The sequence below is a fragment of the Vicugna pacos genome, chromosome X (genome assembly GCF_048564905.1).
Source record: "Vicugna pacos chromosome X, VicPac4, whole genome shotgun sequence".
Taxonomy (NCBI): domain Eukaryota; kingdom Metazoa; phylum Chordata; class Mammalia; order Artiodactyla; family Camelidae; genus Vicugna; species Vicugna pacos.
The window spans coordinates 87,147,105-87,171,083 of NC_133023.1; the positions used below are offsets into that span (position 1 = coordinate 87,147,105).

The 23,979-nt window shown below is 38.0% G+C and overlaps 1 protein-coding gene across 1 annotated transcript in view; it reads right to left on the bottom strand.

The window, feature by feature from the left end:
• The window catches only part of TENM1 (teneurin transmembrane protein 1), a 706,272-nt gene that overhangs the window by 430,864 nt on the left and 251,429 nt on the right, over window positions 1-23,979 (bottom strand). The window contains exon 5 of the mRNA XM_072956695.1: window positions 897-1,157. Within this exon, the coding sequence (XP_072812796.1) occupies window positions 897-1,157 (261 nt within the window). The remainder of the gene's footprint in view (window positions 1-896; window positions 1,158-23,979) is intronic.

Here is a 23,979-nt window from a genome sequence, read left to right on the forward strand (position 1 = left end):
ATCCCCTATGGGCTGAAAGAGGCAGAGGAGGATGAAATAGAAAAAAGCTGCAGGTACCGGGCTGTTGGCTACCTCTCTGGCACCTGAGAAAATACTAATTAGCCACTGTTAGGCCTGGTGGCCTTGTGGTCATGGTGTTGGGACCTACGAAATTTAGACAAACAGAATGATGAAGAGATTAGATTAACGTGTTTAATAAACATTAATGTGATTTTTATGAAAGGATTTTGTCCGTTAGTAGAGACAGAAGAGCAGAAAGTAAAATAAATTAACCTCTTCCCAACAAATCAAAAATACAAAACTTTTTCATTTCTAAAAGTTGTAAGTAAATAATGGATAATTACAATTTAATGATACTTATTGTCTAGCAATTGGCTGATTTTAATTTACCTCCTTTTTTTTTTTAATCATTTCAGTCTAACCTGGTTAATTTGCATGTCTGTACACTTGACAGGTCAATCTGAATCAAGATAGAAAGCACATGCAGGATATGCTTGCTACACAATTGTTCATCTCACTGTTCACATATTGATATGAAGCCAAAATACGTGAAATGAGTACTTCTATAATAAATGTCACTAGTATTGTACTGGAAAATAAAGATGAAAATAAAAGATGAGTAATAAATAAGACACACACAATATTGCTGACTACAGGAGATTATTTCCCTTGGGGGAATCACCAGAAATAAAAAGCATTTTGTCTATTGTTGTAAATGAATGTGTCTATTTGCCAGATACTCAGGTACATGCCTTGTCCAGGGGACCCCGCTAACCTGCGTTTCCTCTCTGCATACTAAACAAAAGACAGGCAGACACAGGGAGGGAAAACAAATCAAAGGCAAAACCCGGCATTCCCTCTGGGTTTTACTTAAATAGCATAGACAGTTCTATTACCGTTTTCCCCATCAGACTTCCTTTCATGGTCAGTGTCCGTCAAGGACAATGCGGAGTTGGCCCGGCTGGACAAACAGGAGCTATGCTCTGACTTCATGCCCCTTATCCACATTCTTAGTGCATGGTCAGGCGAGGCAGCCCCTTCTGTCTCCGTGTCCACATCAGACCCCATCTCTAGCTGGTAGCCATGCCGAGAGACATTGTGCATGTCTGTCTGGTAGCCAGAGCACAGAGTGTGAGGAGGTTCACAAAATTCCATCTCTGAGAAGAAACAAAGTTCAGAGAAAAAGTTTAGAAGCGTACAAAAATACCTGATAAAATTCTACTTTTTTGTCCTTTTGTCCCCCTCCCCTACTGCTAGTATTTATGTTTTTGCAAAGTTAGAATTCCGGCCTTTTTATTTATGGTAACTAGGATTCTGTGCTTATTTTGCACTTCTGTAGCTTAAAATTATGCTACTGTTGATTCTTACAAGGTTCTGGAAAAAGCATGCCCAAAATAGCTTTATAGCTACAATTTTAGGCTGCCCAAAATGTAATGAAATAAGTGAGTGCAGAGGAGTATAAAGTGTAGCGAGCTGTCCTTTAAAAGATATTTCTCTTCTAGGAAGAATATATATGATCTGTAGAGCACACCTATGCTTAAAATATTAAAATTATTGACTTTTCTAAGTATTTCATACATCTTAGAGTTAAGAATAAATAATTCAACATGAACACTCTGAGGAAAAAACATTAAGTTTAAATATACTTTTTCAAAAGCATTTTCCCTAAAACACATTAATCTAAACTCTAAAATTATGAGTATTTAATATCACTATTTCCCACTGTCCCCAAAGGAGATTGAGGCTGACTTTATATTAATTATTCTGTTTCATTCATTCCTTCAAGAAATACATCGGAATGTTTCAGTTGTATATTGCACCTCAGCAGTGCTTCATGGTTTCGATTTTCCCCCCAACTCCCTCAAGCCTTAGAATCCTAAAATGTTTAGGATCTTAAAGACGATGTAACGAATCCCCTCTGTTTACAGTTTAGGAAAATGGAGTCCAGAGGGTAGATGTCACTTGTCCATAGCCCATGTCAGATGGCGACAGCCCTTTTTCCTAAAACACTCATCTGCCCATAGTGTCTCCTAGACACCAGTGAAGCCCCAATCAACTTACTGCATGAATATCAGGCATTATTCAGTCTTACAGTCAATTTTGCATTCAATTATGGCAAGGTGTCAAAAAAGGGAAAAAACTGTTTTAACAGTCCCTAATAAGTTAATGAAAAATGACCACATGCCAAGACATATCATCTGAAATGTCTATGTAATACTCAGATAAGGTAATCCGGGGATGTTATACACTATATAGGATTTTCTCAGACGGACATCAGAGACAGGGTATGTCGTTTGGCCAGGAGGAAGCTTAACTGAGTACATCTAATCCTTAGCACATATCAATAGAAGGCAAACCCTTAAATGAATTTAATTCTTTGAATACAGAAAGTGCTAGAATTTAGACCGACCACATACTAGAAAGAAGTGTACAGAATATGAATATATTCCTTAAAATAGCTATTTTTTGTGACATGTAATTGCCAAAGGTTTAACAAATCAAATCTTAATGCTTATTTAATAGCCATTAGGTGCCCAACACCGTGCTCCGTGAAACAGATATTGTAGGCAAATAAAGCTATTATATTGTACTAGAAGTCAATTATAAATTAATTCTTTCAGGGTTATACGTCATTCTGCTGAGAATGTTGCTTATGATTTCTGTGACGAATGTCTTTAAGAGTAATTCTATTTCTCTACCAAAATTTGCCTAAATTCCAAAGGAGTGATTTTTAAAAATAGGCATGGTTTCTACTCGTCAAACATAAAACCTTATGAAACTGCCTCTCCTTGACATAAGGCTAAAAGTAAAATTCCATTTTGCCCAATATAAATCTTAGTGATCTAGAATATTGTGATCGGTTAATATTCATGCCTCTTAATTTCACAATGTTTCATTATCCAATCCTGCTGTGCAGTGTTGCTACAGCAACCTGGTCATGAACCTGTCAGCTGGGAGCTATCGGGAAGGAATTTCATATAGGCCTGCGTTCACAACTTCCTTCATCCCCCTAGACCATTGGTTCCCAAACTTGAGCATGCTTCAGAATCACCTGGAAGGTTTGTCAAAACACAGATTGCTGCTCCTCCCCCCACGCCTCCGTTTTAGTGTCTGATTCAGCTGGTCTGCAGTACTGTTGGAGAACCTGCACTTGTAACAAGTTCCCAGGTAAGGCCTATGCTATTTGTCCAGGGACCACACTCTGAAAACTTCTTCCCTAGAGATTTCTTTGAAGTCAGTGGGAGCCAGGAAAAGGGTTCTGAAGTGAGAGAGTAACCTTACTGTAGCATTCCCAATGATTTTGCAACAGGAGCTCAAATTCTATTTTGGAGACACAAGCACGAAAGAATTACTGTGAAGTGCCCTCCATTTATTTGCAATGGTTTCAAGGTGCTAATTAGGAAATTTACTTTCAAAAGCACAAACTTGCATTTATTTTCACTCATACAATGGCATATGAGATGTGACTTTCCAAATATTTTAATATGAAGATCTGAGTCACAATAAGGACATTCATTGGAACAGGATAAGCAAATAAAAATAAATGCACACCCAATTTGTCATTCCAGATAATAAAATAACAGAAAAGGTTAAAAAAAAACTGACGAATATAAGCAGAATGTCTCTTTGTTAAAGAGATGTTTTTTACCCATTCAAAAATAAACTTGAAGATGGATTTGTCCCCTTTTAAGGAAATGTAGTGTAATACAATCAAAAAATTGCATAAGATTTCTATTGGAACTATGATTTGAATATAAAGACTAAACCCCAAATTCTCCAACTAAATAAAGTCAGATAAAAGTACACTTCCTTGCCAATATAAAATTTTGAAAAGCAACAATCCAATTAAGCTATCAGTAGCTCTTTATTTTAATGGTAAAGCACAAAAAGAAAATAGAAAGAAAGAAAGAAAGAAAGAAAAGCAAAAATTTCACTTATTTACACTAAGTGACATTCATTCAAATGCCTCGCTTCCTTTTCTTGAAATCAATGTTACCACTGTAAATTATTTCCTTAAATAGACAAACGTCTTGGTGGGGTTCAAAATTCCCATAGGATGCATTTTCCATAAAGAACTTACAAGGCACTATAAGTGGATGTTTTTAGCCTTGCACATATAACCTTGTTACCTAAAATACTACATATTCCCTAGAGAAGATAAAAGTTCAATTGGATTTATTATAGATCTATTCTTACCAAAAAACTAGCCACAAGAGAAATGTAAGTACTATCTTAGAATATTTAAGATTTAAGTGGATAAACTGGTACTGTGAGAAACTACATTTCAAGAGTAAACAGACATAAATGTTGCCAAATAAATGATGTATGTTGGCCCCATGAACATGTATTTAATGTTTAGTGTAAGGAAAGCCGATTTTGCAGCCTAGTAGGAAACAAAATCTGAGCAGATTAATAAACAGTTAAAATCTAATTTTCAAAATGGGCAAAAGATTTGAAGAGATACTGCACAAAAAAGATATAGGAATGACCAATAAATGAATGAAAAGATACTCAACCTCATTAGTTATTAGGAAAGTACAAATTAAAACCACATTGAGCTACCACTACAGACCTACCAGAATGGCTAAAAAATTCTGATCACACCAAGTGATGGCTAGGATGTGGAGCAACTACATACACTGCTGGTGAGAAAGAAAAATGGTACAACCACCTTGGAAAAGAAATTGGCAGTTTCCTAAAAAGGTAAAGCTATATTTAACAGGAGAACAATGCACTATGGACATTTATAATGAAGAAATAAAAAGTTCTGTCCATACAAAAATCTGTACAAGATTGTTCAGAAGCTTAATTCATAAGAGCTAAAAATTAGAGACAACCCAAGTGTCCATGAATAGCTGAAAGGATAAATCACCTGTGGTATGTCCACACTATGGAATACTACTCAGTCCAAAAAAGATTGAACTATTGATACGTAACAAGATGCATGGGCCTCAAAATAATTATGCTGAGTGAAAAAAGATCAACAGAATGTGTATGTACTGTATGCTTCCATTTAAATAAAGTTCTATAAAATGCAAACGAGTCTATAGCGACAGTAGATCAGTGGTTTCCTGGGGAAGAGACTAAGGGAAAAGTGGAGAACAAAGGGGCACAAGGAAACCTTTGGGATGATCTAAATACCTGCTACCTTGACTGCAGCAATAGTTTCACATATGTATGCATACCAAAATTTACCAAAGTGCACACTTTAAGTATGTGTAGCTTGTTGTACTTCAATTATACCTCTATAATTGTTTTGTTAGTGGATTTTACAACCCACTAAAAAAAGTAAGAGAGTGAGGAGACTGGAAAACCAGTCAATTTTCATAGGTGAAGCCAAGGGTCTCTGAGCTAGAAGGAGGCCCTGTTTCTTTCCTTCTAGTGGAAGAAAGTACATGTGATATGAATGAAAAGGTAGTCAAAATGCGGTTTTGCTTACACCTAAGCCAAGAGGCAATCAAGGCTAAGTGCTGCATGATTTCTCAGTGACCCTCTAGGGAGCGCTATTTTCCTAGGAACATAATAGTTGAAAGCCAGTTTCAGTGGGGAAGTGAGATTAAACTGATCACTGATGAGCTTTCAGCAGCAAAGGGAACACTCTAGTTGGGGATCATGAGTTGGGGATAAGTTGAGTGGATCTGGCATGAAGGATCACTTTAGGCCTCTATGAATGCTAATAAATTAATAATTTAAAATTATTTTATGAATACTGAATAAAATGAACTACTTTATTTTCTCTCTAAATTGAGGGATTGATCTTCAGGTGTTCAGCCTGGAGAAGTCATTTATCATAACTTGAAAGGGGAAGTAATAGTTATTTACATCAGCGTTTTTCTAGGAATGTGACTTCTGAGTTTCTGATAAACTTTATTCTTCTTAAAGTTCTACCCAACCACCCTTCCTGTAAAGATGAAGCTTTAAGCCATCACACTCCAAATAAATAATTGGAGGTCAAAAAGCATGATAAATCTTAGTCATGACCCAAGTGATTTGGAATATAACCTCCAAAGAGTGTAGTCCATTTCCAAAATAAGAAAGAGAGAGAGGGGATAATATTATTAGTTTTAACTACTATGACTCATAACAAGCCTATGGACTATATGCAAAAGCAAGTGTCAGTAATTAGCCATGTGGTTTCTGGATAAGTCATTTAATATCTTGGGGCCTCAGTTTCTTCACTCACAAAATGTTCAGGTCCAACCAGAAATAAATCTCTAGGTGAACTCCTGTGTTATAAAATTCTGTAATTATAGGCTAAGCCTGTTATGGCAAAATGTGGAATGGTTAATATTTTCAAATGGTAAAAGAATTAGTGGTTTTATGAGTCAAGGTGCTATTCATACTTCTGTGAAGGATAATTACACACATTAGCTAAATAAGATCTTGTGTCATGATTATAGGTCTTGCTATGTTAATGTATTGATGCAGCTTAGGTATCCATTGTGAATTGCAAGATTATTAATAGGGTATGTAAAATATACCATGTAAAAAGTCAACTGAGTAAACAGTTTACTCATCAAACACAAATTTATCAGTTTATAAATATGGCTATTACAAACAGTATTCTCAGGCATAACGAATTAAAATTCACACAATTATAAAGTACTACAGACCCACTAATAACTCATTACTGGCTCTAAGGAAACATACAATGAGTTATTACAGTCTTAAGCAAGCAGTACAAGGAAGGAAGGGAGACCAGACTGGAGACACAAAATTTTCACAACTGGGTACCATTTTGTATTTCTCAGTTTGAGATCTTTGAAAGGAAAAGGATATCAAATTGTCAAACAAATCAGTTAATGTAAGTTTACTTAAACACAGCTCTGCTGAACACCCACTCAATTTCAAGTCAAGAAAACAAAACAAAATAGACTTCTCTGATTCCTCTTAGTCTTAGAAAATTAGCCCAATTTAATTTCCTCTTCTCTTACTTTGTGAAAAGCTTGATCAAAGGCACAGGACTGTACTAGGGACTGAGTAGACTGAGTTAAGAGGACCATGTCATGTCCTCTGGCAAGTTCCACAGAGAGCTTTTTTAAAGGTCTAAATGACAGCAAAGTAATAACGGCACACCACCCAGACCTGACCTTTATTTTTCTGCTGAGAGAGCATCAGCCCTTTCTGGGGCACAGAAGTGAGAGATGGCAGGCTCCCACATGCAAGTCTAGAGACTGGGGTTATCAGAGGACTTCAATAGGTAAGCTTCCTGAAGCCTAATCTCCCCCTTCACAGTTCCAAATGCACCCACTATCCTGGTATTTAGGACCTACCAATTATACCTTATTTAATTTTCAAGATTTCTCCATCTGTCAGTATGGTGAAAAGTACAGCAACAAATCTGGGCAGAGTTAAAAGCCTAAAGTATAAACATTCATGCTCTGTGACCCATATTGGCTAACTGGAACCACCCCAGAACATAGTTAAAAGACCATGTTAATGTCAAAAAGGATGTTCTCAAAGGTAAAGTAAGTTGCAAATTTGTAAAAATGGCTCAAACCAAAGAAGGACACAGAAATATAACGTAAAGTCAAAAGGAAGGAAGATGAGGTAGGAACCCAGAAGAAATCAAAAGGGACTCCAATCATATTTAGAGAGATGAAAATATCCTTTGGCAATCTAAGAAGGAAAAGAATCTGATGTGGGAATAAACAACTTCTATTTCCTTGAACTAATATTCATCTTAGTGCAGGGTCCAGTTTAGACTATACTCACAGAAGATACGAGAACTTGCTCTGAAGCTACAGACAGTAGTTATCACTACAATTAAAAAGGTGATGCCTGTTCTACAGCATTCATAACAGGAGTCTGGAAAAAGAATCAGGGACTAGAAAAGATGGTGGGAGGTCCTGGATGTCAGCAGAAATTTTAATCAATGAGAACCTGTACATATTCCCTTTATACCAACATTTCGAATGAGACAGAGACTTCCTGGCCTAAATGAGAAATTTTCAGGGCTACTGAACACTGAAAATGCATGGTGCTCAATGGCCCTAAAAATTTCTCATTTCTTACCTGTGTTGGTCCAATTTTCTGGCTGTTCATATCACTTTGGAGCCTAAATCCTTATTGACCACTATGGTCTTCCAGGTATACTTCTGTATTTTCATTATGTTCACTAAGCATGTGAAACTGTTTGTTTAATGCATGTATGTGTATGTGTTCATTTTAAACCATATTAATCTGCAGCACAATTTCATCTAGAAAAGAACAGTGAGCTCTTTAGAGTTAGATGACCACTAAAAACACTTGCAAGTGTTTCAAAAAAACATACTCTTGAAGGCAAACAATGTGACTTCTACAACATTCTACACTCTCTGTAAGCATTTATTTTGTGATGATTGAGAAAGATATCAGAGTCACTGTCCACAAAGAACTACTGAATAAACTACATCCTGCTCCATTAGGGGATTCTTCTTACCATCTTTCAAAGATGCCCTATTTATTTTTGCCTCTGTATCTTTGGACAAGTGGTGCCAACCACTCGAATTATGACCCTCTGATTTTTCACTAATCTAATGCCTAACAATTGGCCTGGATCAGTACCTTCACAAAGTGTTCTCCAACTTTCCTCTCCCTCCTCCCCATAATCTTACCTTTCTTTACAGCATATCTAATCTTTACTACATGATTTTATACCTGATTGTATATCTTTTCTGTATATCATCTGTATTACCTCCTGAACTAGACCTCTGGATCCTATAGCGTTTTGTAAACTTTTAGTATCTCTCAGAATCAAATGAGATAACTTCTGCAAAGTGTTGAAGGACTATATAAATATAAGGTGGCATTGCCATACCTCTGGCCTTAGAATAATTCTAGGCAAGGAGTGATCATAAAATACTGAAGTTTTAAAGTCAGTAGTTAATATGAAACCACTCTTGAAAGGGTTAAATTCTTGAATACAATTACGACACATATGAGATGGCTTTGCTTAACATAAAACAATGCTCGCCAATGCAAATTGAAAAATTGTTATTTTGGTAAATTAGCAATGCATTTCAAAGAATATAGGCTCCACAAATTTGGCAAGAAGGGAAACACAGCAACCCGATGACTGTGGACTTAGGAAAAGAACAACTTACAGCAATATTACACTAAAGGGGAACAAGTTCTCTGTATCATCTTCTGACTAAAATAAAGGAAGCTGTCCCCACTATACTTTTTGCCTTAATGAACTGAAAAATGAATCCCTATTAAAATCCTTCAAAATATATCCTAGGGTATAAAACTGGGAGGCCTTTGATAAAACCAATCACAAAGCCTTGGTAAAAGATGATCTTTTAGCTGGCTTGAGTCAAAATGTCTTTTGTTTCTCTTACCCATCAGTTTCATCCCAAACACCAGACAGAAATTACCATATTGGTAAATCTGTGGAGTGTCCTGGAATGAAGAGGTGGCTCCTCTGAGAGACTCTGTTTTCATGAACTCAGAGAAATTTTTTTTCAGAGATAGAAGAAACTCTCCAAATGCACAAAGGTTGTGGAAAGAACTTAGGATATTCATCAGGGACTTTTAGATTTGAACTCTCTTTAGAGAAAAACTAAGTTCTGGAGAAGAATTCCACCTCAAGTCGATAGGGTGACAGGGATCAAATTTATTCTCCTGCTGAAACAACAGCAATAAAAAACAGACAAAATGTATGAAACAATGGTTTTCAGACACTGGGCAGCATAGGACAGTGATCCCTGAGATACAGGAAACACATGAGAGGAGCCCTCTGAGTGCTCTGGCTCACTACCTGCAGAACTTCCAGGCCTCAGCGTGGGGAAGGAGAAGGCAGGTGGAGCCTGGCAGTCTCTCTGAGTTGAAGAGATGGGCCTGGTGGTCTAGGAAGGCCAAGACAGCTAGAGTTAGTGCTGCAGAGTAGCAGAGAGGAGAGAACTGCAGAGAAAGAACTCCAGAGATCTGGAGAAGTCCCCCTGGATATTCACCGGAGTCCTGAACAGCTCATGCATCCAAGGAAACCATTTGAGACTGGATAAAGAACCACCTGAAAGAATTAAAGGAAGCAACTTTGAATTTGACACAGGGCTACAAATAGTCCCTGTTCTCAACAGCCAGAGTGAAAAACCCCATAATTCATGAGCATGGAACAGAGTGTGCAAAAGGGTTTTGTATTCCTGTATCTATTACTGAACTTTGTTTTGAGGTCTAATCAATACTTGGCAACAGCTTTATCCTTTTGGGTCTTGCTTTTAAGCTTTGTTAGGTCAGTTGAGAGCAACATTTGCTCCAGGGCTAATTAGACTTTCATGGCTTACGAAGTTAAAATATACCTACTATATGATCTAACTATTCCACCCCTTGATATTAAACCAAGAGAAATGAAATCATGTGTCCATACAAAGACTTGTACACGAATGTTCAGAGCAGTTTCATTTGTAAGAGCCAAAAGCTGGAAATAACTCAAATAGCCATCAACAGGTAAGTGAATGCAAACTCTCAAATACCCATACAATGGAATACTACTGAGCCATGGAAAGGAATGAACTATTGATGTATACAAAAACATGGATAAATATCAAAGTGTGCTGAGTTTTTTAAAAAAGGGTCAAAAAGTCTACATATTATATTCTTCCATTTACATAAAACTCTGGAAAATGCAAACTAACCTACAGTAACAGAAAGCAGATCCCAGGTTGCCTGGGAGTGGAGTGGGTAGTGGGTGGTGGAAGGAAAAGCATTACAAAGTGGCAAGAGGAAACTCTGTGGGGTTACTGATGTGTTCACTATGATGATTGTGGTGATGTTTTCATGGGTCAAAATTTGCCAGATTGCAAACTATAAATATGTAGTTTATTGTATATTAATTACACCTTACTAAGCAAGTTTTTAGAAAATGGAGAGAACTATAATGTTTTCTGTTTGCAAAATTTAAATATCCCAGCTGAACGCTGGGAGCAATGAAACAAAGTAACATGACTGATAAGATTGAAAAACCAATCTGTGTTCACAAACTGCCATGAGTGAGGGAAATATATGAATTTCTCCTCAATGTCTGCCATTTTGCCCTCACTCTGGTGAAATCGGAAGGGCTTTCATTCTGGACACTGAAATTCCTGAATACTTAGGTCGCTATAGACTGATGTAAACATGATCAACAAATTAGGTTTGATCCTAGTATGGCAGGAAGGATTCATAGACCAATCTGGGCTCAATGATAAAAGTACCATGACAGATCAGGTGGCCTCAATACCGGTGACACACATTTGCCATTCCCACCTCAGCAAGCTAGTTGCCTTTGTTTCATTCTATAGCTACAGATTTCTCACATAATCCTGGCTAATTATTCCAGCCAAATGCATATTATTTGTTTCAGAGAAGACTACATGAGAGGAAATGGTTAACTCAGTGTAAATGCAGCCCTACTCGTTAAACAACCCTCAGAAGCTACTTCTTGATAATGGGAGGTTAGCAATTTCCCCTTTGTTTACCACTAATTTCAACAAGGGCTCTCTAGTAGCTTAGTGTATATACAGTCAGTGGTAAAATGAGTTATTGCACAGAAACAGTTTGCACAGTACTCAAACACTCTTAGCAATCAGGGCCAGTCTTGACCCCATTCTGAAGTTCATCTGAACTAATAGAATTATTTTTGAGAGTTGTGTTTACATTACAATCCTACCAGTACAAACTTGTATTTAGAAAGAAAGGCCATTCTCTATTTGCTGTGGAAGTCGAGAAACTAATCTACCTCATTTACCAGGAAATTCATTTGTAACTGACAAAGTACAAAGTTTTAGACTTAACCACTTGGACTAGTAATTTTGATTTAAAAAAACACATTCTCCAGTCCTAGGGCACAAATGGATGAAAGTCAAGCTACCAAGGAACATGCAGTTTCACATACTGACAAAAACGTACCTCCAGACATGAGTCTAGCATCTTCAATGTTCCAGACCCCAAAACATACATTATTTTATTTAATCCCACAGTATGCCCTGTGAGAAAGGTTATTATCATCCCTATTTTTCAAATAAAGCAACTGAGGCTCCAGGAGAGATTATGTAAATTACCCAAGGCCACATACATACCAAGGGGCAAAGCTAACTTGGCACAATTTTAACGCTCAGTCCTAATCACTTTATACAGCATATGAATTCACAGCCTAGTTCTCCTCACTTGTGCAATGTGCATGTGGCTGATGCTAGAACTTCCTGCTTCTCCCCTTCCCAGGTTTCATTCAGCTCGCTGCTGTTTCCATCTGGATTTTCACAGCCAGCCGCCAAAATACTCTGAGGGATACTGGCAGCTGGGATACAATGGGCATTTCCTTTGTCACTGACAGTATGAAAAAGAGACCCTTAAACTATGCATATATTAGCTCATTGTTCTTGTAAGAGTTTAGGGTATTTTTACACTTCCTTTTGAAGTATTATTTCACTTTGTGGTCATTATTATGGATTCACTTCACCCCAGTCATACCACTTTGACTCACTGAAAATAACAGTGATATTTCAGAGAATATTCTGTGCTTCCAGACAACACAAACAACATCTGTGTCTACAGGCAGACAAATAAAAGAAAACGTTGGCCTCTCCTGTGTTTAGATCCCTGGCTCACAGCAGCTGCCTTGAGGAGAGTTTTGAAATTATTTAACAACATTAACAAAGATGAGAGGGATATTATTCATTGGGAAATGTGTGTCGGGGTATTACTTCAGCACATTATCACCCAGCCAGAGGAGACAATCAGATCAAAACTGGGTGCATTTCCTGTTCATAAGGTAGCATTACCGTCTCTGGCTAAATAGATTGAGCCTAAATCTGTGATCTACATTCAGAATTTTACATGTATCACAGTATTCACAGAATGGCTTTGAGTTGAAAATATTCTATAGTTTCTGATTAAAATGTTGAGGAAGTTTTTCTTCATTTTAAATTTATCAAGGAGGTATGAGATTAGATAAAGGCATGCCTCTCTTTAGCTATCATTTAGTGCTAACACTGCAGGCGATTTCTACAAAATGTGTTTTCCAAAACCTCTTACAACTAGAAAGCAAAGACAAACAACAACAATAACATTAGTGCTTTTGAACTGAAAACTTACATGGCCCAATTCCTTATTAACATTGTCCTAAACATTTAACCAGAACAAGCAGGTGAACATTTCAGGCACTTAAAAAACAATGGACAATCCATACACATGAATGCAATTGTGTTCATTTTACAGATTTTGGAAAGATGTACAGGTCAATCAGTCTATGAGAATTGCCCAAGGACATTAACGATATAAGGACAGATGTAATACAAGTCTACACAATGCCCGAACAGTTGACTCCATTCAGTCCTCAAATCATCACCTTGAGGGAAAAAAAAACACCCCACACAAACAGCCAAATGGCGATTTGATGTTATATTGGCAAAATATCTGCTTGGCTGAAATTTCACTTTCAACATAGTCACTGGCTCTCGCGCTGGTTCCAAGGTTTGTCCTACACGTGATTCTAAGTAGGTCTGTTCCTTTTGTCCATCTGCTTGTCCTTTAGCCTCTCCCACTTTATACGTAGCATCCATTATTTTTTATGGTATCACCTCCTTGTCTAGAACCCGAACTCCATCTGTTTATTCTCCCTTTCTTGTTCAACTGTTCCTTTTTGTGGCCAGTTACCTCAAAGCACAACACTGTACTAGCAAGTCTGATAAATCTAAGCCAGGTTTTAGTATACTTAGTTTTTCCAAACTCAGGCCAAATTATATATTATCATTTTTTTTTGTTTTTTATTATCATTTTTAATAGAGCACTTCTACCCTTGATTTTTATGCACTCAGTTCATACGGTATTCAATAAACACTTAGTAAGCACCTACTGTGTGATACGCACTATGATAAAATCTTGGCAGATAAGAAAGAAGGAAAAAAAGACATATCCTCTGCTCTTGAAGGGTTAACAATCTAGTGCAGACATGGAAATGATGACAGGACAAAGAAGTAAGTGCCATGACAAATTCATGCAAAAAGGACCATGGAGTCCAAGGGAAGTAAGGGACTCATTGTGCCTGGAAGATTAAGAATGGCTTCAGAGAAGAGATGCTACTTTGAGTTGCTTTTTAAAGGATGAATATGCCTCTGGCAGGTTAAAAATGTGCTAAGAGCATTTCTAGCAGAAAGAATCACATTTTCAAAGGAAAAGGTAGATGTCAGGAAATGGTAAATTCAAAGAATAGCAAATAATTGGCTGTGTCTATGCTATAGGTGTGTGGGTAGAGGAGCCAGTTTGCAAAGGGCCTTACACGACATGCTAAGGAATTGGATCTTAATTTTCTCAAATTATAGCCCACGCTGCTTACTGTTTCTTATATGTGAGGGTGTCAGAATCATTACACACAAATAATCAAATTTTAAGAATTTTTCAGAAATCTATGAACCATCCTGGAAATTCTAGAGCTCTGAGTTTTAATTCAGAATATAAGAAAATTCATTTTCTTAACAAATATTTATCAACCATATAATGGGGCAGGTACTTACTGTTCAAGGTACTAGCAAAAAAGCAATAAACAAAACAGAAAAATCCCTGCCATCATGGAACTCAAATTCTAGTTGGAATAAATCTGTAATTATGGTGTTCAGACCAAATTAAGTATTAGAGTCATACAGATTTTCATCTGTATATTAATCTGTATGTTATTACCTGTGTATTTCATCTGAGTATTAATTAAGGGTCCCTCCAGAAGTTTTGTTAAACCTTGTGAATATGAAAGTAGTGACTCACAGGAATTTAGATTCTTGTAACAACTGAAACTACCATGTGAAAATGATGTCTTCTGTGCATCCTCCATTAGGGAAGTTGAGGACTCTGGGAAGCTATGCTGAGATACGCCGCATTTGGCCCTGCTATATGTGTTCACTTTGCTTCCAAAAGGATCCTTGGCTAAATACTTTAGAGCTTAAAATAACCTTAAGGGCAGAGGACAGATGGGGAGGGCAGCCTTCAGTGGTTGGGACTTGTTGGGGGGAGGAAGAGAAAAATTGAATTACTCCAGTTTATCTGTATAATTATAAGCATATCACTATTCTACTTCATGATATATAATCAATAAATAAAAGTCCATTCTGGATAGGGTGTTCTACATAAATACCAAGTAATATATGCTCTAAAAATTTCAAATCTGGGCAGGGTTATTTAAAACAGTCCATTTGTGAACAGTTTAATTTTAGCATTAGGCTAAAATTATAGAAAGATAACTTTCATTCATCTAGGAAATCAGTTTAATTTCTTAACCTACATAAAATTCAAATTGGCCTTAGGAGAGGTGTGAAAAGAAAACTGGAAAGGCCATTTGGAATTCTAATTATTCATATATGAAATTGAAATATATATTATCTACTAGTGTATTAAAAATGCCACTGGATTCCAAATCCACATTTCAATAAAAAAGCCCTTTACAATAAGAATTAGTAGAATAATTTAAGAATAAAATTGGACTCACTGGTATGTAAAAATTGGAAAAACGTTTATCATAACTTTTTTTTTACTACTACTATTCATTTAAAAGAGATACTGGATTTCTATAAACAGAAGTAGCAATTTACATCTATTATACACTTATATACATTCCCAATGTGATTCCATAAATATTTTGTTAATATAAACAAAGAAAAAAATCCACAGCCCCTCCCAAGGCTCTTCATCTTAAAAAAAGAAATATTCTAGTTCTCTTGGTGAGGTGACAGAAAACTACTTAGGGTTTGGAGACACATTAATGGGGGGTGACTAGGGTTCCATTAAAGCAACTGGAACAAGTAATTTATGAAAAGCACCCCTCACTAGTTTGAAGAGTTAATGTGCTCCTCTCCTCTAAAATGAGTGACTTCTTTTTAGTTGTCAGCAACATAATGACCAGTACATGGCATATACCATGAACAAAGGGTCCTCTTAATAAAAATGATTACTAGGTATGTATATATATATATATATACACACACACACACACACACAAATATCCACAGGTGCACACAACCCACACATTGTGATTTTCAGCCATACCTTAATTTATGCTTTCTGAAACACAAGAGATTGGCGCCACTAAAATATTCTCTAAAACCAGGGGCCGGTGATAAAGAGGACAAATTGATGGTTGAACTCTGAAGTAGAGAATGATGGGAAATTCTACTATAAAAAGCATGGAGAAGCAGGCACATGGTTTTACCAAATTTTGTATTCACTAGCTTGTCATCTCTCCTTAGCCACTGGATGTCATATTAAATGACAGTATCTTCTGATCCATACCAAAATAATACTAATCATACCAATAACAACTAACAGTTATTCTAATGCTTACCATGTGCCAAATACTGCGCTATGCACTTTGCATACATTATGCATTTAATCTTCACAGTAACTGTCTGAGATGGGTATTAGTATTATCCTGAATCAACAAATGAGGAAACTGTGACTTTGAAGAGGTTAAAACACTTGACGATAGCCACAACTACCAGTAAGAAGTGAAGTCAAAATTCAAATCCCAGTCATCCATATTTAACACATTTTGCTTCTAACTACATACTACCTAGTAGCAGAAAGCTACTATGCATTCGCTTTGTTACAGGTAAAATGAACCCTTACTATATGTAGAGCTAGTGGTGATAGTGAGGGATAGCCCAATCTAACATAATCTCTATTTTCAAGAAACATAATTTCTAATTATGGAAACAAGACATATTCATATATGCATGGTAGAGTATATAACTGGAGCCTAATGAGTGGTCCAGGCAATAAGCACTAGGAAAGCCCAAGAGAGGAAGGTCAGAATGAGAAAAATGGGTCAGTGACATCTCAAGGTGGTGGCAGATTAATCTAGGATTTAATGAATGGGTAAGGTTTGAATGAGCAGAGAGGAAAGGTTAGACTCCACACTGTGCTCCAGATTTGTATATCCAACTGTCCATCCATCATCTAACTTAGATATCTGAAAGGTACCGCAAAAAAAAAAAAGAAAATGTTCAAAGCTAATATGACTATCATCACCTCCAAATCTGATCCTCTTCTTGGCATCGCCTTTTAGTGGATGGAACCATTCATTTGCAGAAGCCAGAAATCTATGAGTAATCCCCCTGTATTCAACACAACATCAGATCCTGTCATTTTAATCTCCTAATTATACTTTGAACCTATCTAATTCTTTCCTTTTCCACTTTCAATAATCCCTGGCCAAGAGAAGAGGCAAGATGGCGGAGTAGAAGGATGCTTGTAAGTCACCCTCTCCCACAAATACACCAAGTTCCACATCTACAGACTCACTCAGCCAACCAGAGCACCTGCGGAACTCCGACAGATCATCGCCCTCTTCAAAAGATAAAGACGCCAAAAATCTGGTAGGAGAAAACGAAAAAAAAGAACAAAAGGCAAAGCAGCGCAGGACGGGTTCCGCGGGGAGGGAGCGGCAAAGGAGGACTGGCGCTCGCTCGCTGGGTCTCCCCTCTCCAACCGAGAGGCCTGCGGGACGGAGGGGGAGCCCACGAGGCTCGGATCTGTACAGAGCAGCCCTTGTCTGACACAACTAAGTTAAACGGGCACAGAGCGTCCCCCCGACACCCAGCCTGAGACGCGGGCCGGCAGCGGCGGGCAGGGCCAGGCTGCCCAAGCCGGGCGGAGGACGGGGGCGGCTGCACGGAGGCAGCCCCGGGGGACTGCAAGGGGCTGGCCGCCGTGGCTGTGGGTGTACAGGACGGAACAACCTGGGCCCTACACAAAACAGCAAGGTTGATGTGCTCTCGGGGGGAGGGTGCATACCCCCATCTCTGAAAACCCGCGGAAACTTTTCAGGGGAAGACGGGCGGGGCCCAGGCACAGCCGCCATGTTCTCCGGCGCTGAGCACACAGGCGGGGGAGAAACCTGCATCCGCACCGAAGGGCTCAGCAGCCTCAAGGGCCAGACTGAGACGGGCCTACAGCCCGGGGCAGGTGGGATCCTTCCATCCTGGTCTCTCGGAGAACTTGTTCCACGGAGACGAACGGGGAGCTGGGTCTTGGCTCGGAGCCGGGACGAGGCTGCCCCTCGGTCTTCCCCGAGCCCACCCGCGGAGCGCGACCAGGGCGGAGCGCGACCAGGGCGGAGCGCGGGCCAGGGCGGAGCGCGGGCCAGGGCGGAGCGCGGGCCAGGGCGGAGCGCGCAGCCGCACAGAGCAGCGGAGCTACCGGCGGCGCAGTCAGAGGGAGAGCGCCCCCCCCCCCCCCCCGCCTGTCGGGCAGGAACATAACCCCTGACCGAGGTGCTGGGAGGGGGCACGACCCGCCCTCCTGCCTGGCCAGTCTGCAACATCTGACTGCGGCATCCAGAGGGGCAGTGACCCTCCCACCTGCAGCAGAGGAGAGCTGCATCTGACCCCGTGTTAGGAGGAGGCGCGATCTGCTTGCCGACAGGTGCTGGGAGCAGCACAGAAGAGGGCGCCAACGGAGGGCCTATGAAAACAAGCTGAGCTTCCAAAACAGGACGAAGACAGAAGGACATCACATTAAAAGCACACAGACTCCAGGAGAACACCGACAACCCCCTTTTTTTTTGTTTTGTTTTCTGTTTTTGTTTTTGTTTGTTTTTTGTTTTGTTCTTAAATCTGTTTTTACCTGTTCTATTTTCAATTACTCTCTTAATTTTTACTTCTTAATTCATTTCTATTTCTCTTGGGTTTTGATGTCCTGTTATTGATTAGACACAGGCTTCAAATACATCTATTCATCTCCCCACCCCTTTTTTTTCCTTTTTCTTTTTTTTTTAAAGGTTTTAAAAGGAAGTCTCAACCCGATTAATACTCTGCTTCAACTCGCTCTTCTATTATTCATTATACACTGTTTTCAAACCCTCTTTCTCCCTTCTTTTAAAAATCTTTCTCTCTCTTATTATTTCTTTCTTTTTTTCCCCTAAGTTCTATTCATAAATAGGCATTAGATAGATAAAATCCTTAAGATCCAAAATAGACAACTGATACTCCATAAACCACAGTGCCAGAGAGGTATGAGCAAGATGAAGAAGCAGAGAAACCTTTCCCAATTAAAAGAACAAGAGGAATCCCCTGAAAGAAAGATCAATGAAATAGACATCGATAGCCTACTAGATCAAGATTTCAAACAAGGAGTGATCAAATTGCTGAAGGAATTAAAAGAGATAGTGCTTAGAGAGATAAAATATGTCAAAAATGAAATTGAAGCTATAAAGAAGAGCCAAGCAGAATGGGTAAACTCATTGACAGAGATGAGGAATGATCTAATAGCTGTGCAAAGCCGACTAGTTAATGCAGAGGAACGAATTAGTGATCTAGAAGACAGGGCAATAGAAAGCACCCATTCAGAAGAACTACAAGATAAGCAAATAAAAAATAATGATAATAGCATAAGGGACCTATGGGATAATATAAAGCGTCCCAATCTTCGCATAATAGGGGTCCCAGAAGGGGATGAAGGATCAAAGGGGATTGAAAAGGTTTTCGAAGAAATCATGACTGAAAAATTCCCAAACTTAAAGAAGGAATCAGATATCCAAGTACATGAAGCTCAGAGGGTCCCAAACAGGAAGAATCCAAATAGACCCACACCAAGACATATCATAATCAAGATGGCCAGAGTCAAGGATAAAGAAATGATTCTAAAGGCAGCAAGAGAAAAGCAAAGAGTGAATTACAAGGGAACCCCCATAAGGCTCTCAGCTGATTTCTCTACACAAACACTACAGGCCAGAAGGGAGTGGCAAGATATATTCAAAGCCCTGAATGAAAAAAAGATGCAGCCTAGGATACTTTATCCAGCAAGGCTATCCTTTAGGATAGAAGGAGAAATAAAGAGTTTCACAGACAAAAAAAAGCTGCAGGAGTTTGGCAACACTAAACCCATGCTAAAAGAAATATTGAAAGGGCTATTCTAAATACAAAAGCAGCAGGATGCTACAGAAATGAGAAACTCACAACTGGAAAGGTGATAACTCATGAATTACAAATAAAGAAAACACGAAATTATAAAAGAAGACATACAAATCACTGAGAGTGGGAGAGGGAGGCAGGGAAATATAGAATTTTTTTTTCTTTCTTTTTAAAAATTTTTTAACAGTAGGATGGGTTTGAGATCATGTTATTATCAGTTTAATAAAAACAGGTATAGGTTAATAGATTTACAAAAAAGGGTAACCACAAGTCAAAAATTTACAAGGGAGTCACAAAAATTAAATAAAATACATGATAATACAAAGGAAAATTACCAAACCACAAAAAGAAGAAGAAAGGAACAAAGAGGATATACCAATTCAACTTCAAAGATAAGTTCAAAATGGCAATAAACACACATCTATCATTAATTACTGTAAATGTTAATGGACTAAATGCTCCAGTCAAAAGACATAGGGTGGCAGACTGGATAATAAAGCAAGAACCTTCAATATGCTGCATACAAGAGACCCACTTTAGGGAGAAGGACACATATAGACTGAGAGTGAAAGGATGGAAAAGGATATTCCATGCAAATGGAAAAGCCAAAAAAGCAGGTGTTGCAGTACTGATTTCAGACAAAATAGACTTTAAAACAAAGGCCATAAAGAAAGATAAAGAGGGACATTTTATAATGATTAAAGGAGTGATACAAGATGAAGACATTACACTTGTTAATATATATGCACCCAATATAGGAGCACCTAAGTACATACAAGAATTACTAACAGAGATAAAGGGCGATATTGATGGGAATACAATCATAGTTGGAGATTTTAACACTGCATTAACATCACTAGACAGATCTTCCAGACAGAAAATAAACAAGGCAACAGAGAAATTAAATACTACAATAGAAAAACTAGATTTGGTGGATATTTTCAGAGCATTACACCCCCCAAAAATAGAATATACATTCTTTTCAAGTGCACATGGAACATTTTCCAGGATCGATCATGTACTTGGACACAAAAGAAACCTCAACAAATTTAAGAAGATAGAAATTATCTCAAGCATCTTTACTGACCACAATGCCATGGAACTGGAAATCAACAACAGAGAAACAAAGGAGAAAAAAAGAAAAGCATGGAGATTAAACAATATGTTATTGAAAAAACAATGGATCAATGAGGAAATCAAAGCTGAAATTAAAAAATACCTTGAAACAAATAATGAAAGCACAACCACTCAAAACCTATGGGACACAGCAACGGCAGTGCTAAGAGGGAAGCTTATAGCGATACAGGCCTTCCTCAAAAAAGAACAATCTCAAATAAACAAGTTAACTCACCACCTGAATCAATTAGAAAAAGAAGAACAAAAAGCCCCAAAAAGCAGCAGAAGGAAGGAAATAATAAAGACCAGAGAGGAATTAAATACAATAGAGATTAACAAGACCATAGAAAAAATCAACCAAACCAAAAGCTGGTTTTTTGAAAAAGTAAATAAAATCGACAAACCTCTGGCCAAACTCACAAAGAAGAAAAAAGAGAGAGCACAAATTAGCAAAATAAGAAAGGAAAATGGAGAAATTACAACAAACAAAATAGAAATACAGAATATCATACGAGAATATTATGAAAAACTATATGGAACCAAACTGGATAACCTAGAGGAGATGGACAAGTTTCTGGAAACATACTGTCCACCAAAACTGAATCAAGAAGAAACTGAACACTTGAACAATCCGATCACTAGAAAGGAAATAGAAATAGCAATTAAAAACCTCCCTACAAATAAAAGTCCAGGACCGGACGGCTTCACCGGGGAATTCTACCAAGCATACAAAGAAGAACTCATACCAGTCCTTCTCAAACTCTTCCAGACGATTGAAAAGGAGGGAATACTCCCAAACTCATTCTACGAAGCCACCATCACCCTGATACCAAAACCAGGCAAAGACACTACAAAAAAAGAGAATTGTAGGCCAATATCACTGATGAACATAGACGCCAAAATCCTCACCAAAATTTTAGCAAATAGAATCCAACAACACATAAAAAAGATTATACATCATGACCAAGTGGGGTTCATCCCAGGGACATAAGGCTGGTTCAACATATGCAAATCAATCAATGTAATACATCACATCAACAAGAGAAAGGACAAAAACCACATGATCATCTCAATTGATGCAGAAAAAGCATTTGATAAAATTCAACACCCATTTATGATAAAAACTCTCGCCAAAGTGGGTATAGAAGGAACATATCTCAACATAATAAAAGCTATATATGACAAACCTATAGCCAGCATAGTTCTCAACGGTGAAAAACTCAAAAGCTTCCCACTAAAATCTGGGACAAGACAAGGATGCCCACTATCACCACTCCTATTCAACATAGTCCTGGAAGTCCTAGCCACAGCAATCAGGCAAGAGAAAGAAATAAAAGGGATCCAAATTGGAAAAGAAGAGGTAAAAGTGTCATTATATGCTGATGACATGTTACCATATATAGAAAACCCTAAAAGGTCCACACAAAAGCTACTAGAGCTGATTGAAAAATTCAGCAAGGTAGCAGGTTACAAAATTAATGTTCAAAAATCAGTTGCATTTCTTTACACTAATGATAAATCAACAGAAAAAGAAAGTAAAGAAACAATCCCCTTTAAAATAGCACCCAAAGTAATAAAATATCTGGGAATAAATCTAACCAAGGAGGTGAAAGAATTATACACAGAAAACTACAAACCACTGATGAAGGAAATTAAAGAAGACTTTAAAAAATGGAAAGATATTCCATGCTCTTGGATTGGAAGAATCAATATTGTTAAAATGGTCACACTGCCCAAGGCAATCTACAGATTTAATGCAATCCCTATCCAATTACCCAGGACATATTTCACAGAACTAGAACAAATCATAATAAAATTTATATGGAACCATCAAAGACCTAGAATTGCTAAAGCATTACTGAAGAGAAAGAAAGAGCATGGAGGAATAACTCTCCCAGACTTCAGACAATACTATAGAGCTACAGTCATCAAGACAGCATGGTATTGGTACCAAAACAGACATATGGACCAATGGAACAGAATAGAGAGCCCAGAAATGAACCCACAAACTTTTGGTCAACTAATCTTCGACAAAGGAGGCAAGAATATACAATGGAATAAAGACAGTCTCTTCAGCAAATGGTGTTGGGAAAACTGGACAGCAGCATGTAAAACAATGAAGCTAGAACACACCCTTACACCATATACAAAAATCAACTCAAAATGGATTAAAGACTTAAACATAAGACAAGATACAATAAACCTCCTAGAGGAAAACATAGGCAAAACATTATCTGACATACATTTCAAAAATTTTCTCCTAGAAGAAATAAAAGCAAGAATAAACAAATGGGACCTAATGAAACTTACAAGCTTCTGCAGAGCAAAGGAAACCAGAAATAAAACAAGAAGAAAACCTACGGAATGGGAGAAAATTTTTGCAAGTGAAACCGACAAAGGCTTGATCTCCAAAATATATAAGCAGCTCATACAACTCAATAAGGAAAAAATAAACAACCCAATCCAAAAATGGGCAGAAGACCTAAACAAGCAATTCTCCAAGGAAGACATACAAATGATCAAAAAGCACATGAAAAAATGCTCAATATCACTAATTATCAGAGAAATGCAAATCAAAACTACAATGAGGTATCACCTCACACCAGTCAGAATGGCCGTCATTCAAAAATCCACAAATGACACATGCTGGAGAGGCTGTGGAGAAAGGGGAACCCTCCTACACTGCTGGTGGGAATGCAGTTTGGTGCAGCCACTATGGAAAACAGTGTGGAGATTCCTCAAAAGACTAGGAATAGACTTACCATATGACCCAGGAATCCCACTCCTGGGCTTATACCCAGAAGGAAATCTACTTCAGGATGACACCTGCACCCCAATGTTCATAGCAGCACTATTTACAATAGCCAAAACATGGAAACAACCTAAATGTCCATCAACAGGTGACTGGATAAAGAAGAGGTGGCATATTTATACAATGGAATACTACTCAGCCATAAAAACCGACAACATAACACCATTTGCAGCAACATGGATGCTCCTAGAGAATGTC